Source organism: Plecotus auritus, assembly GCF_963455305.1.
Source record: "Plecotus auritus genome assembly, chromosome: 2".
NCBI classification, from domain to species: Eukaryota; Metazoa; Chordata; class Mammalia; order Chiroptera; family Vespertilionidae; genus Plecotus; species Plecotus auritus.
The window spans coordinates 111,811,709-111,829,334 of NC_137771.1; the positions used below are offsets into that span (position 1 = coordinate 111,811,709).

Below are 17,626 nucleotides of genomic sequence, written 5' to 3' on the forward strand. Positions count from 1 at the left end.
ATATGTGAAGTCACTGAACTTTTGTTTGCATCATGGAATGCACGATATCATATTGCATTTGAAGATTTTCCTTCAAGATCCTGTCATTATACTTCAAAGTGTTTTACTAACATGATATAAAAATGACTGGTTATTTTTATCACTTCTATGAAATTTTGAAGTTTTCTTTTTTACAGACATAGATGTGCTTCCATATAAATGCATAAATATCATCACACAGTACATACTCATTGTCTGTTTGCTTTGTTTTATTTATTAATTTATTTATTACTTTAAATAATTTTTTATTCAATAACAGTTGACATACAATATATTAGTTTCACGTGTACAACCTAGTGATTAGACATTACATAACTTACTAAATAATCATCCTGAGGATAAATCTCCCACAAATTTCACACCATACATAGTTATTGCAATATTATTGACTATATTACCTATGCTGTACTTTACATCCCTGTAACTACAATCTGTACTTCTTAATCCCTTCTTGCCAAGATAGATAATAAATAAATAAATAAATAAATAAATAAATAAATAAATAAATCTGAATCTGATTAAGTCTCTAGATTTATCTATCAGTTTACAAGAAATACAGAGGATAGAAGAACAAATAAGGAACCATATTTAATTCAACCACAAGATAATTTGCCTTTTTTCCCAACAAATAAATGATCAGAACAAAAAAGAAGAAGATGGAGGGGAACCTATGGATTAAAAGAGACCTAATAGTCGTATCAGTCAATTGTAATATGTATTTTTTATTTGGATGTGAATTCATACAAACTACCACACAAACTAATAATGATAATGACAAAAAGAGGGAGTGTAGGTGAGTACAGTTAAAAACATTGGCTGTATTTGATAACTGCTGAAGGGTGGAAGATAATTATTTTAATTCTCCATAGTCTTAATATTTTTGAAAAGTTCCATAGTAAGTAATTTTTACCATTTAATTCAACAGATCACTTTTGGGAAAAAGATAAGTTAGAAAAAAATTAAGAACTGTAACTCAAAATGGTTATATATTCTAGAGAAATAAACTATAATAAATTTTAAAGTGTGCTTCCCACTACTGAAGTTGCTTTCAGATCCATTTTTTGGAGTTATTAAAATATTCACCTGTTTCTTTTATTTTCTTTATTTTTTGTAATCACTAACAGATATATCAACTGCAAGTAAATAGGAATAAGAAATTACCGTGTAGAATTGGATGATGGTCTTAGAAAATATTTAATTTACCTGTTTGATTCTTCAAAAGAAAGCATATCGGGTGAGCAATTACCTGAGTCCGTTGCTGACATCAGTGAACCAAAAAACAAGCGGTCAGTGAAATGGAAGTCTCTACTGTTCAGCTGGTCAGCATATACCATAGCTTTTACAAAGCCATACATAATTAACCTGTCGAAGAGAAAAATAAGATCTTCAAACATCAAGTAGAATCCTGTGCAAACCTATGCCATCAAAGCTAACATTTAATAGGCTCCCTAAATAAGCATCATGCACAAATTACATCATTCTGCCTTCATGGCCGTGCTAGCTGTCAATATACTATCTAAATCTCTTGTCTATGAAAAACATTTTTACCAAATATCACAACTCATTCACCTGTAAAGGAGTAAGAGAACATTCTATAGTGCATTTTAATGAAAGCAAGATAAATCTAAAGGATATAAAAATAATCTGTCAAATACAACATAGCAAATCATGTTCACAAAAAGAGCAGCTGGGTTAATGCTTGTAAATAGATTGCTTTTTAGTTTTCATTGTTTTGTCTGCTAAGCGTGTCTGAAAGGGTTTACATTTCCAGTCTGTTACTGTGATGAGAAGGATATTGGCCACTGGCAAGGCATGCTGTCAACCAGTTACTTTACAATAGATGATTCTCAGCTACTGCTGGTGTCAGGACATTTCCAGAATGGGTGGAACACCACTATTAGGTTAGAGTGCCTGTAATTCAACACTGTTCAAAATGAATCCTGAAATGGTTACGTTTTGAATGCTGGGTTGTTGTTGTTTTGTGTGTGTGTGTGTGTTTCTCCATGAGATTATAAGGTTTATAAACTTACAAAGCCTACTCCATGGAATGAAAATGGTTTGTTCTGGTCCTCATATGCCAATCTATAGCTTTTAAATTGTACTTAATTATTTAGTTGACTGATGGATTTTGCTAAAATCCTAGTAGGGGAAATACAGAGATTGGTGACCTTGACCACATTCAAATCAATATAAGTGACGGTAAGAGACCTTAGAAACTATAGACCCTCAGACCAATAGATGAATGTTTAAATATTCACATGTATTTAAAGTTAGTTTCTTTTAAAATGTTCTAAAGTTGTGAGCATGGCTAAGAAGGCTAGAAATCAGATACTAGAAATTATAATGTCAAAGAGAATGCAGATGCTTCAAATTCTGTCAATAAAAATTTATCTGTGAGAGAATATTTCAGATAGCATTGCATTTAAAACCAGGTTCTACCACTCACTACTATGATTTTAAGACATTACTAAAACTTTTTGAGCTTCATTCATGAGGTAGGCATAACTCATAGCGTTGTTTTAAGGGTTACCTGAGATATATATATACTTGGTTTCTGGCTAATAACAAATTTTCAAATAAATTATTATTACTCGTAATTATAATATTTATCAAATACGCAATACTTACTTAGTATTTCTATTTCTTCACATGTTTTAACTCATTTAATTCACACATTAATCCTATAAAGTAGATACTCTTAATAGTGTACAGATGAGAAAACTAAACACAGTGTGATCAAGTAATTTGTTTAAGGTGACACAGTTGCTAATTTGCAAACCCCAGATCTGAACTGTGGAGATTTGGCTCCAGTGCCCAGGCTTTTGCTACCACATTGTATTCCCTAGGTAAGTTGTTCTATATGTTTCCATTGTGTGTTATCTCATAAAATATACTCACAACTCTCCTATTAGGTGGTTGCTTTAGGTAGTACAAAAGAGAAGCAATGGATTACCCCAAAGAACATGGAAATAATACTACTCTATATGGTGACCTATTAAGACAACCCATAATGAGTTGGAGCTGAGAGACCCAACATTGCTATGAAGAATGTGGATTCAGTAGGGAAGTTTGAATCTTAACTGGGCTGAAGATATTAACGTATCAGAGAGACTGTGCCATAGGGCACAGATTATTGTTGGGAAGAGGCAAGTATAAGAGGCCTCAATCATGGCAGCTCACTCATACTTATCCTGGGGAGGGTCTGCTTGTTACAAGGGAGTGCAGCCTTTTGACAGGTACCAGGCAGCTTCATTCTGCATATTTGTTCATTTAATAGACATTTATTATTGAACCCCTATTATGTGTCAGGCTCAGTCGTGGGTGCTTAAGCTATATCAGTGAAACAAACAAACAAACAAACAAACAAAACCCCACAAAGATCCCTGTATGCATTTTAGCAAGACAGACAGCAATAAAAATAATCATAAATTTTAATTTTATCTGTTGGGTAAAAATCACTCTCTGAATTGGAAACTACAGGTCTGATCAACAGTGGGACATTCTAGGCAGTCCCGATATTACCACGGAAATGCTCTCAGTCATTTCTTCATCCTCCTCTGTTGTTAGCCTTCCTTCACCACAGTCCTTTCTCATTGAAGCTGCTCTGCAAATATTGAGCTTTAACAGACTCCAAAATCAATATAAACTTTATGACCTGTGACTACAGTTCTTAATTTTATATCCATTAGTTAATTTTACAGGTTAGGAATCCAAGGCTCAGAATTAAAATGATTTGCCCTTTGTTGAATAGAAGCCATTAGACTGGGTAGGATAAAAAATATATGTAATATACTACCCAGGCTTGGAAAGATTGATATAAATTAATGGTTTCCTATGAACTCACCAAAAATAATCAAATGTAAACCAAAAGATGTATATTTAGTTTATTTCTGATTACTATTATTTATGAATGAAAAATTAAAAGCAATCTAAATGTCCAAGGAACTATTTATAGGACATATATATGATGAACTATTATGCAACTATTAATACAATATATACAGAAAAGTAAATTGATAAAGCGAATTATAAACTGGTAATAAATAATAAGTTCAAATTTTATAAAAATCAAATATACTTAGGTATACATCCTATGCAATAAAAGCCCAGCAACTGAAACGGCAGAACAACCAGAGACCAGATTGAACGAGGCTGGCCCCGCCCCCCAGCAGGGACACCCACCTCAATCGGGGGCATGGTCAGCCTGCAAACTGCCAGCAGCCCTTGCCCCAGCCAGCCCTGCCTCCCAGTGGGGACCCCCCTACCCTGATCTGGGGCCCCCATCAGGGCAGGCCGGCCAGCCCCCACCCATTCACCAGGCCTCTATCCTATATAATAAAAGGGTAATATGCAAATTGTCTCCTCAACCAGGAGTTTGACCAGCAGGCAGGCCGGCCAACCACCCATGTCCCCTCCACCTGGCCAAGCTGGCTGGACCCCACCCAATCACAAATTCATGCACCAGGCCTCTAATATATATATTTACATATACACTGAGTGACCAGATTATTATGCGTTCAGAGATCATAATAATCTGGCCACTCAGTGTAGACATTCAATGTGTCATTTAATCCTTAGAATATTATGAGTTAACTATCCCTTTTTATAAATGAAAAAATTAAGACTCAGAGAGGTAACTTATTTAAGGTCAAATAAGTGGTGATGGAGCTGGATTCGAACTCAGGTAATTGGTAACCAAAGCCTACACTATAAACCACCAACTCTATAAAGCTCTTTAATTGCTTCAAAATCAGGAGAAACACTTGTGCATGTACACACAAACACACATGCACACAGTTTGAAGTAAAAAAGACTTATTTACTTCAAACCAACTCCTGGACATAACTATAGTTCAAATACCTTCCTTAAGATAACACTAAAAAAATACATATAAAGCCCAGTTCAGGGAAAGCTCAATATGGTCATTTTTAACAATGGTGATTATCATTAATAATTATAATAAACCAATAATTAGTGTGCATCTTCTATGTCCAGGCACTATTTTATAAATCAGAGCTGTTTTCCTTATTGCTATATTATTAATTATTTAAAAAACTAGTTATAAGTATATCACCAATAAGACTAAAAATGAACCCATTAAGGAGCTCTGGTAAAGATGTCAGAGTAGATGAACACTGTGTTCACCTCCCAGGACAACTTCAAAATTATAACTAAATTATAGAACAATCAACCTGGAGAACCATCTGAAGACTAGGTGAACAGAAGTCCTATAAAAATATAAAGAAGAAGCCATGTAGAGACTGGTAGGAGAGACAGAAATGTGAAATAGGTTGGCCCCACACCTACATGTGCTGGTAGAGAATCAGGAGGGATATCTCAGCTGCAGAGGCCTGCATACCAGGTCAGGAAGAGGAGCCCACAAAATATCTGGCTATGAAAATCAGCAAGGATTCCACCCATCCAAGTGAAATGGAAGTCTGCTAGAAGCCCAAGCATCCTCTTTAAGGACCTGCTTACAGCCTCTTGCACTCAGGCACTCACCCTGGCTCTGATGAAGAGACAGTGTCTCAGGGGGTGCCAGAGACATACAGAGAGAAACAGTTGTGTGGCTTCAAGGTGAGGGTTGGAGGGACAGATGCCATAGTCCCTGAGTTGAACCTTCCACACTCAAAACCAAATTTCTATTTACATTAGTCTGATGAACAACACTAGCTCCAACCTGTAACTCCTGAGACCCCACCTTACCACAAAGGTTCACAGGCCCCTGGCAGGTAGCTGCTGGACTCAGTGTAAACTGTGACTTTTGATGAATGGCCTCAGACTCAGCACTGGCACCAAATCTGAATCTGTATTAACAACTCAATCTACCTGATGACTCCGTGAGAACTTGCTTCACCAAACTCGCATACCACCCAAGGATCTAACAGTGGCTGAACCATACATGCAGCAGGCAAGAGGCAACAGGTCTCAGGAAGCCCTGTGCCTTTTGCTGACCTGCCCCAGACCTGGTACTAGTGGCAGCCAGCCTTAAATCCTAACATGGCTTTCTCATGCCCATCCAGGCCTAGCACAGGCAGCTACCAACTATGCATTGTTTTGTAGCTCCCAACAGCTAGCCCTGGGTTGATCAAAGGCAGCATCTGACATTAGCTTGCAGTGATGCCTCTTTCAAGAAGCTTCAGAACCAACACACCTGTTGGCCAGCTTCAGGCCACAATACAGTACCACCTAATTAGCTCCACTAGAAGCACACCCAAAGGGTGGTCTCAGCACAATCCAGACCTGCAGGGGTGAATCCAGCTCTATGGAGTCAGCTTCTACACAGACACTTGTACACTGTGGTTGTGACCAGTTCTCAAAATTGCTCAGCCTGAGGTTCAATCCAACCCACTACCATGCTAACAACAATCAAGACTCAACTAAAACAGAAGGGCACACACAACCCACATAAGAGACACTCATGGAGCACCCAACTCAGGTGATCAGGAAGACTTTGCCACTGAGCCCCATGAGACACCTACTACATAAAGTCACACTACCATGACTGGGAGACATAGCAGATCTATCTGCTTTATAGAAACAAATACAAAGAGGTAGCCAAAATGAGGAGACAAAGAAACATGTTCCAAATAAAAGAAAGGGGAAATACTATGAAAAGGAACTAAGTGAAATGAAGGAAAGCAATCTACCAGAAACAGAGTTCAAAACACAGGTTATAAGGATGCTCAATAAACTTAGTGAGAACTTCAGCAAAGAGATACTAAGCATAAAAAGGGTACATAAAAACTATAAAAGAGAATAAGTCTGAAATGAAAAATACAACTGAAATGAAGAATACACTAGAAGTAATGAACAGCAGATTAGATGATATAGAGGACAGAATCAGTAATTTGGAAGACAAGGTAGTAGAAAACACCCAATCAAAACAGCAAAAAAGAAAAATAAGAATTAAAAATGAGGATAGTTTAAGGGACCTTTGAGACAACATTCATACCAAAGAAAGAGAGGGAGCGGGAGAAGAGATGGGGGACAGAGAGAGAGATAGAAAGAGAGAGAGAGAGAGAGAGAGAGAGAGAGCAATTAAGAACATACTTGAAAATGTAATGACTGAAAACCTCTCTAACCTGGAGAAGGAAATAGACATATAAGTTCCAGGAAGTGCAGAGAGTCCCAAATAAAATGAACCTAAAGATGTCCACACCAAGACGCATCATAATTAAAATTCCAAAGGTTAAAGACAAAGAGAGAATCTTAAAAGCAACAAGGGAAAGAAGTTAATTACCTACAAGGGAGCTCCCATATGACTGTCAGCTGATTTCTCAGCAGAAACATTTTAGGCCAGAAAGGACTGACACAGAATACTCAAAGTACTGAACAGCAGGGACCTAAAACCAAGACTACCTCACTGAGCAAAGCTATAATTTAAAATTGAAGAAGAGATTAAGAGCATTCAAGACAAGATAAAGCTAAAAGAGTTCATCATCACCAAATCAGTATTACAATAAATGTTAAAGGGAATTATTTAAGAAGAAGGAGGAAAAAAGAACATAAATATCTATAAAAATAAAATCATAATATGCTAATTAGACCTTACATCGTTCCGGGCAACCTTTCAGATAAAGCCGGGGCTGTGAGGGCCACGGCAGCTGCCACGGCTGTGAGGGCTGAGCCCCTTGCACGAATTTCATGCATCAGGCCACTAGTAAATAATAAAATGACAATAACTATATACTTATCAAAAGTCACTTTAAATGTAAGTGAATTAAATCTCCCAATAAAAAGACATATGGTAGCTGAATGTATAAGAAAATAAGACCCACACATATGCTGTCTAGAAGAGAAAAACCCTCATTAGATCAAATGACAGACACAGAATGAAAGTGAAGAGATGGAGAATATATTTTATGCAAATAAAACTTGTTTTAAAATGCTGGGGTGGCAATACATATTTAGACAACATAGAATTTAAAACAAAAGCTATAATAAGAGACAGAAAAGAACATTTTGTAATGATAAAGGGATCAACCCAACAAGAGGATATAACCCTTGTAAACATTTATGTACCCAATGTAGGCACACCTAAATATATGAAGCAAATATTGATGGACATAAAGATAAAGTTAATAAGGAAGCACTAGCCTTAAGTTACACATTAGATCAGATGTTTTTAATTGATATTTCACCCCAAACATCAGAATATACATCATTTTCAAGTGCATACGGAACGTTTCCAAGGATAGATGACAAGTTAGGCCACTAACAAGTCTCTATAAATTTCAAAAGATTCAAATCATATCAAACATCTTCTCCAAACACAATAGTATGAAACTAGAAATCAAATACAAGAAAACACTGAAAAACACAGAAACACAGGGAGGCTAAATAGCACGTTAACAAACAATCAGTAGGTTAACAATAAGATCAACAAAGAATCAAAAGTTACATTGAGACAAATGAAAATGGGAACAAAACAACCAAAATCTATGGAAGATAATGAAAGCAATGAATGCTAAGAAGGAATCATAGCATTTTAGGCCTACCTCAAGAAACATCACAAATAAACAATCTAACTTTACACCTAAAGGAACTAGAAAAAGAACAACAAGCAAAGCCCACAATGGGTTGAAGGAAGGAAATAATAAAGATCACAGCAGGCATAAACAAAATAAAATTTTAAAAATAATACAAAAGATCAATAAAACCAAGAACTGTTTCTTTGAAAAGATATATAAGACTAATAAACCTTTAACCAGACTCATCAAGGAAAAATGAGAGTGGATCCAAATAAATAATATCAGAAATAAAAGAGAAGTGACACTTAAATCACAAAAATACAAATCAGTATAAGAAAATACTACAAAAATTATATGCCAAAAAATTAAACAATCTGAAAGGAATGGATAAATTCCTAGAAACATTCAATCTTCTAAGACTGAGTCAAGAATAAACAAGAAAAGAAGAATTAACACCTATTCTCAAACTAGTCCAAAAAATTCAATAGGAGGGAAAGCTGTCAAGCTCATTTTACAAGGCCACCATTACCCCAATTCCAGAACCAGAAAAATACATTATAAAAGAAGGCCGATATTCCTGATGAACATAGATGTAAAAATCCTCAACGAAATGTTAGCAAATTGAATTCAGTGATACATTAAAAAGATCAGCCAGCCTGACCGGTGTGGTTCAGTTGATTGAGCAACATCCCATGCACAGAGAGGTTGCCTGTTTAATTCCCATCAGGGCACATGCCCAGGTTGTGGGCTTGATCCCCAGTAGGGAGCATGCAAGAGACAGCTGATCAATGATTCTCTGTCATCATTGATGTTTCTACCCTTCTCTCCCTCTCCCTTCCTCTCTCTGAAATCAATAATACATATGTAGATACATATTTTTAAAAGATGACATAATATGATCAAGAGGAATTTATTCCTGGGATGCAAAATTGGGTAAATATCAAGGGATAAAATCATATAATGGCATCAACAGATGCAGAAAAAGCATTTGACAACACCCAGCATTCACTTATGATAAAAACTCTCAGCAAAGTGGGAACAGAGGGAACATACCTCAACATAATAAAGGACATATATGGCACATAACTAACATCATAGTCAATGGAGAAAAACTAAAAGCATTTCCTAAAGATTAAGAACAACACAAAGTTGTCCGCTTTCACAACTTTTTTTCACCATAGTGTTTAAAGTCCTAGCCAAAGCAATTGAGAAGTAAAAGAAATATACATCCACTTTGAAAAAGAAGGAGTAAAACTGTCATTATATAGAGAATCCTAAAGATTTCACTGAAAAAGTATTAGAACTGATAAACGAATTCAATAAAATAGCAGGAAAGAAAATAAGTATTTAGAAAATGGTTGCATATTTAAAAATACTCACCTGAGGATATTTTTCCATGAGTTTTAGAGAGAGTGGAAGGGAGGAAGAAAGTGGTGAGAAAGGGAGAGAGGAACTACAATGTGAGAGAGACACATTGATTGATTGCCTCCTGCACATGCCCCAATCCAGGCCAGGGATTGAGCCTGCAACTGGGGTACATATCCTTGACCTGGAATCAAACCCAGGACCCTTCAATCTGAGAACCAATGCTCTGACCCCCAAACCATCCCAGCTAGGGCTGGTTTCATTTTTATATACCAATAACGAACTATTAGAAAGAGAAATTAAGAAAATCTCATTTACAATTGCAACAATGATAACAAAATACCTAGAAATAAATGTAATCAAAGAGGTAAAAGTAGCTGTAATCATAAAAGTATAAGACATTAAAGAAGATACAAATAAATGGAAATATATACCATGTCATGAATTGGAAGAATTAACATCATTAAAATATTCATTCTACCCAAAGCAATCTATAGATCAATGCAATCCCTATCAAAATACCAATGGCAAATGAGTGAGATCATGTGATACTTATCTTTCTCTGACTGGCTTATTTCACTTAGCATAATGCTCTCCAGTTCCATCCACGCTGTTGCAAATGGTAAGAATTACTTCTTTTTTTTTTTTTTTATTAAGGTATTATATGTGTACATATCTTACCATTGCCCCCCCCACTCCCATATATGCCTCACCCCCCAATGTTTTGCATCCGTTGGTTACTCTTATATACATGCATATAAGTCCTTCAGTTGATCTCTTATTTCCCCCACCTCTCCCTAACCTTACTGCCGTAATTTGACAGTCTGTTTGATGCTTTACTGCCTCTGTATCTATCTTTTTGTTCATCAGTTTATAATGTTTTTCATTATCCCCAAATGAGTGAGATCATGTGGTATTTTTCTTTCATTGACTGGCTTATTTCACATAGCATAATGTTCTCTAATTCCATCCAGGTGCCTACGAATGGTAGTAATTCCTTTTTTTATGGCAGCATAGTATTCCATTGTGTAGATGTACCATAGTTTTCTGATCCAGTCATCTGCTGACGGGCACTTAGGCTGTTTCCAAATCTTAGCTATGGTAAATTGTGCTGCTATGAACATAGGGGTGCATATATCCTTTCTGATTGGTGTTTCTAGTTTCTTAGGATATATTCCCAGGAGTGGGATTACTGGGTCAAATGGGAGTTCCATTTTCAGTTTTTTGAGGAAACTCCATACTGTTCTCCACAGTGGCTGCACCAGTCTGCATTCCCACCAGCAGTGCACGAGGGTACCTTTTTCTCCGCATCCTCGCCAACACTTGTCGTTTGTTGATTTGTTGATGATAGCCATTCTGACAGGTGTGAGATGGTATCGCATTGTCGTTTTGATTTGCATCTCTCAGATAATTAGTGACTTTGAGCATGTTTTCATGTGTCTCTTGGCCCTCCTTCTGTCTTCTTTCGAAAAGATTCTATTTAGGTCTGTTGCCCATTTTTTTATTGGATAATTTATCTTCCTTTTATTAAGTTGTATAAGCTGCCTGTAGATGTTGGAGATTAAACCTTTATCAGTGATAACATTTGCAAATATGTTCTCCCATACAGTGGGGTTTCTTGTTGTTTTGTTGATGGTTTCTTTTGCTGTGAAAAAGCTTTTTATTTTGATGCAGTCCCATTTGTTTATTTTCTCTTTGGCTTCCATTGCCCTAAGGGCAGAATCAGTGAAAAAGTTCTTTTGGCATATGTCTGAGATTTTGCTGCCTGTGGATTCCTCCAGTATTTTTATCGTTTCCTGTCTTATATTAAAGTCCTGTACCCATTTTGAGTTTATTTTTGTGTATGGTGTAAGTTGGTGATCTAGTTTCATTTTTTTGCATGTATCTGTCCAAATTTCCCAACACCATTTATTAAAGAGACTGTCTTGACTCCATTGTATGCTCATGCCTCCTTTGTCAAATATTAAATGCGCATATTGGTTTGGGTCGATATCTGGATTCTCTATTCTGTTCCATTGATCTATATGTCTGTTCTTGTGCCAGTACCAGGCTGTTTTGAGGACAGTGGCTTTGTAATACAGCTTGAAATCTGGTATTGAGATCCCTCCTACTTTATTCTTCTTTCTCAGGATTGCTGTGGCTATTCGGGGTCTTTTTTTATTCCAGATGAATTTTTGGAGAGTTCTTTCTAGGTCTGTGAAATATGCAGTTGGTATTTTAATGGGGAGTGCATTGAATCTATAGATTGCTTTGGGTAGTATGGACATTTTAATGATGTTGATTCTACCAATCCATGAACATGGTATGTTCTCCCATCTGTTTACATCTTCCTCTATCTCTTTTTTCAGTGTCCTGTAGTTTTCCGCATATAGGTCTTTTACCTCCTTGGTTAGGTTTATTCCTAAGTATCTTAATTTTTTTGGTGCGATGGAAAATGGGATTGCTTTTTTAGTCTCCCTTTCTGTAAGTTCACTGTTGGTGTATAGAAATGCCATAGATTTCTTGGTGTTAATTATGTATCCTGCTACATTGCCAAATTCATTTATTAAGTCTATTAGTTTTTTGATGGAGTCTTTCGGGTTTTTTATGTACAATATCATGTCATCTGCAAATAAGGACAGCTTTACTTCTTCTTTTCCAATTTAGATGCCTTTTATTTCTTCTTCTTGTCTAATTGCAGTGGCTAATACTTCCAGTACTATGTCAAACAGGAGTGGTGAGAGTGGGCATCCCTGTCTTGTTCCTGTTCTTAGGGGAATGGTTTTAGTTTTTGCCCATTGAGTATGATGTTAGCTGTGGGTTTATCATATATAGCTTTTATTATGTGGAGGTATGATCCTTCTATCCCCACCTTGTTGAGAGTTTTTATCAAGAAAGGGTGTTGGATTTTGTCAAATGGTTTTTCTGCATCAATTGATATGACTATGTGATTTTTATCTCTCAATTTGTTTATGTGATGTATCACATTTATTGATTTGCAGATATTGAACCATCCTTGCATTCCTGGGATAAACCCTACTTGGTCATGGTGTATGATCTTTCTGATGTACTGCTGGATCCTATTTGCTAGAATTTTGTTGAGGATTTTGGCATCTACATTCATGAGGGATATTGGCCTGTAATTCTCCTTCATTGTGTTGTCTTTATCTGGTTTTGGTATTAGGGTGATGCTGGCTTCATAGAAGGAGCTTGGAAGTGTTCCTTCCTCTTGAATTTTTTGGAATAGTCTGAGGAGGATAGGTTTTAGTTCTTCCTTGAATGTTTGGTAGAACTCTCCTGTGAAGCCGTCTGGCCCCGGGCTTTTGTTTGCCGGAAGCTCTTTGATGACTGCTTCAATTTCTTCCATAGTTACTGGCATGTTGAGCTGTTTCGATTCTTCCTGATTGAGTTTTGGAAGGTTATATTTTTCTAGGAATATGTCCATTTCCTCCAGGTTGTCCTGTTTGTTGGAATAGAGTTGTTCGTAGTATTTTTTAACAATCCTTTGTATTTCGGCGGGATCTGTTGTTATTTCACCTCTTTCATTTCTGATCTTGTTTATTTGGGTCCTCTCTCTTTGCTTCTTGGTGAGCCTGGCTAGAGGTTCATCAATCTTGTTTATCCTTTCAAAGAACCATCTCTTGGTTTTGTTGATCTTTTGTATTGTTTCTTTGGTCTCTATGTCGTTTATCTGTGCTCTGATCTTTATTATTTCCTTCCTTCTGCTTACACTGGGCTTTTCTTATTGCTCTTTTTCTAAGTCTTTGAGTTGTTGGGTTAGGTAAGTTATTACCCCTGTTTCTTGTTTTTTGCAGTAGGCTTGTAGAGCTATGAACTTCTCTCTCAAGACTGCTTTCGCTGTGTCCCATAGATTTTGGATTGTAGTGTTTTCATTGTCATTTGTTGTCATGATGTTTTTTATTTCTTCTTTGATCTCTCTGGTAACCCAGTCATGGTTTAATAGCATGCTGTTTAGTCTCCATGTGTTTGATTTCTTTGGGTTGTTTTTATTGTAGTTGATTTCCAGTTTTATGCCACTGTGGTCTGAGAAGATGCTTGATATGATTTCTATCTTCTTGAATTTGAAGAGACTTTGCCTATGTCCCAACATATGGTCTATCTTTGAAAATGACCCATGTGCACTTGAGAAGAATGTATATTCTGTGGCTTTGGGGTGAAATGTTCTGAAGATGTCAATTAATTCCATCTGGTCTAGTGAGTCATTTAGGATTGATGTTTCTTTGCTGATTTTTTGTTTAGAGGATTTGTCCAATGGTGATAGTGGGGTATTAAAGTCTCCTACTATGATTGTATTGCTGTCAATCTCTCCCTTGATATCCTCCAGGAGTTTTTTTATGTATTTGGGTGCTCCTATATTGGGTGCATATATGTTTACCAGAGTTATTTCTTCTTGTTGGATTGCTCCCTTTAGTATTATGAAATGGCCTTCCTTATCTCTTGTTATGTCCTTCAGTTTGAGATCTAATTTGTCAGAAATAAGTATTGCTACCCCAGCTTTTTTTTCAGTTCCATTTGTCTGGAAAACCTTTTTCCATCCCTTCACCCTCAGTCTGTGTGCGTCTTTTTTTCTGAGGTGGGTTTCTTGTAGACAGCAGATATATGGGTTGTGTTTTCTTATCCAATCCGTTACCCTATATCTTTTGATTGGGGCATTTAATCCATTTACATTTAAAGTTATTATTGATAGGTACTTATTTGTCACCATTCCTATTCTTTACCCCTGTGTTACTTCGTCTCTTCCTGTTTCTTTCTTTCTTTTTCTTTTCTTTTTTTTTTTTTTTTTTACTGCAGACCCTTTAGCATTTCTTGCATTGCTGGTTTGGTGGTAATAAATTCCCTTAGTCCTTTTTTGTCTGTGAAGCTCCTGATTTCACCTTCAATTTTGATTGACAGCCTTGCTGGGTACAGTATTCTTGGATTCAGACCCTTCCTTTGCATGACTTTGTATATTTCATTCCATTCCCTTCTGGCCTGATGAGTTTCTGTTGAGAAATCAGTTGCTAGTCTGATGGGGGTTCCTTTGTATGTAACTTTCTGTCTCTCTCTTGCTGCTTTTAAGATTCTTACTTTGTCGTTGGTGTTTGCCAATTTAATTATAATGTGCCTTGGCATCGGTCTTTTGGGGTTCATTTTGCTTTGGACTCTGTGAGCTTCTTGGTTTTTTGTGGGTTTTTTCTTCCCTATATCAGGGAAATTTTCTGTCATTATTTCTTCAAAGAGGTTTTCTATTCCTTGCTCAGCTTCCTTTCCTTCTGGAACCCCTATTATGCGGATGTTGTTTTGTTTCATGTTGTCCCAAAGTTCCCTTAGACTCTCCTCCTGCCTTTTAATTTTTTTTTCTAGAAGTTGCTCTACTTGGGTATTTTTTTCCATCTTGTCTTCTAGCTCACTGATGTGGTCCTCTGCTTCTTCTAGTCTACTCTTGATGCTTTCTATTGAGTTCTTTACAGCAGTGATGTCATTTTTCATTTCTTCTTGGTTCTTCTTCATTTCCTCTTGGTTCTTGCTCATATTGTCGAATTTGTCTTCCATTCTTTTCAGCCACCTTATGACCATTTCTCTGAATTCTTTTTCTGGAAGGTTGCTTGCCTCCATTTCGTTTACTTGCTTTTCTGGTGATGCCTGCTTTTCTTTCATATGCGGGCTGCTTCTTTGTCTCCCCATGGTCTCTCTTCTCTGGGTTTCTGGTTATGTAGTTCTCTCTCTCCTGGGTTGATTTAAAGGCACAAACTACAGCACTACCAGGTACAACTCACAAGGCACTGAACAGGAATATATTCACGATATTAATAACCTCCAATATAGGTGACCACCAGAGAAAGGCAAATTAGGTGATAGGAGAGAAAGAAGAAGAGGAAAAAAGAAAGAAAGAAAGAAAAAAAGAAAAAAGGAGTGTGAAAATGAAATTGGGAAAAGGGAAAGTAAAGAAAAAAAAAGTAAGAGAGACAAGAAAGTGACTAAGAGAGAAAGGGGAACAGACTATATATATTGGGGATAAAACTCCAATAGAACAATCACTAATCCCAGCAAATGCCAGCAACAAGTGCCTGGGGATTAGTACAAACTACAACACCAACTAATATGGAGTGAGGCAAGGGAAAGCTGAAGCACAAAACAAACAAAAAAATAAACAAAAGAAGAATAAGCAGAACAATCTCACAAAAAAAGCATAAAAATTCGATATAATCTACATTCAAGCAAACAACAACAAAAGGACAGAGAGAAGGACAAGTTTATGGATAGCTCAGACAGCGAAGGGAGAGGTGTATGTGGACTTGGAGCAGGGGATTGGGGATTAGATATGTAAGTAGGGTGAAATTTTAGCAAGGGGTAAACAGAAAGAATAGGGAAAATTTAAAGCAGTAAAAGGGTAAGATAAACAGGACACTGAAAAGGGGGAGGTTAGGAAGAGAGTGATGGCCTAAAGGTAGAGTTGAGATAGAGTAAAACGATGCTAAAAGAAAGATAAAAATAGAATGTAGAACCCTAATCCCAAAATAAAATGAAGAGAAAATAAAATGACACTTTAAAAAAAAAAAAGATAAAATAGCAGTAGTAATAATACGGATTGAAAATAAAAATGTAATAATTAAAAAGGTAAAATCAAGTGATGTAAAAAGAAAAAAAGTTTCTTGATTAAAAGATGCAAAAAATGAAAATAAAAAAATATATAAAAAAATAAAAGGTAAAAATAAGATGTGAAGTAGTGAAGGTCATTCACTTCCTCTGATTTTCTGTTTGGCACGCCTGTTTCTCAGTCCAGACAGTATTGCAGTTCCCTGCGATCCACTGCTCTTCAGTGTTGTAAGCCAGTCCTGATTTTAAGCAGGTGGTGTGTCTTAATTTCTCGTATTCCTTTATTTTTGATTACACAAGATTTGTGATTCAGCCCCTGGGTGGCAGTGTTTCTGGATTGACTTCCGGGTCTACCTATGGCCTCTCTAGGCAGTGTTAGAGCCTTCTTTCCCTGTGGCACTCACTACCGGTTTGTGGGAGTGGGCTGCCTCAGAGCTGACTCTCCGATGGTCACTCCCTGCTCCGATCCCCAGGTTCCAGAAAAACAACTTTCCCCTGCAGTCTCCCAGGGTGTCCCCAACTGGGTGATCCTATGTATTGGGCTTAGTAATCAGAAGCAAGAATTTCAAGAGGAAAAAGCCCAGTTGTGCGAACTCCGGGACTGCTCGTAAGCCCAGGCACCCAGGGAACGCAGGGGCTGCGCGTACGTCTGGACTGCCTGAAATTCTTAGGGTGTCCCTGCACGTCAGATCAAAATGGGTTGCTTTTTAGAGTGCCCTTCTCTTAGCAGCTCTGAGGACCCCTTTCCACAATCACAGATCACGCCAGCCCCTACAGCCACGGATTTTTCTAGGCACAGACTTCCCTGGTCCTCCAGCTCCCGCAAAACGCGCGTTCCTCTCTCCCGCCGGGACCAGAGACCTCACCTTATCCCAGGCGAAATCTGACCTTTCCATGGTGGAGTGTAGAGCTCCTCTGAACCCGTGTGTTTGCGCCAATTGGGGAGCGTTGTTCTGGGGCTCGCAGTCGTTCCTTGGGTGCCGCAGTTGTGGATTCTCAGGCTTCCGATAAGCTCCACTTTCCGGATCAAGATGGCGCAGACTCCGTGTCCAAGCCCGCAGCTCCGGGAGGGGACCCAGCCGCAGTTGGTGCTGCCAGGTCAGGGGAACCCCATTTAGCAGTCCCCCACCTCCTTCTGGAATTGCTGTCTCCCAACCAGCCAACAAACACTC

General features: G+C 37.4%; 1 protein-coding gene across 1 annotated transcript in view; it reads right to left on the minus strand.

Annotated features, from left to right (window-relative positions):
- SLC9A9 (solute carrier family 9 member A9) overlaps positions 1–17,626 on the minus strand; it is a gene marked incomplete at its 3' end in the record, with an annotated part of 980,651 nt that overhangs the window by 603,732 nt on the left and 359,293 nt on the right. Inside the window, 1 exon segment of the mRNA XM_080654659.1 lies at positions 1,286–1,401. Within this exon segment, the coding sequence (XP_080510785.1) occupies positions 1,286–1,401 (116 nt within the window).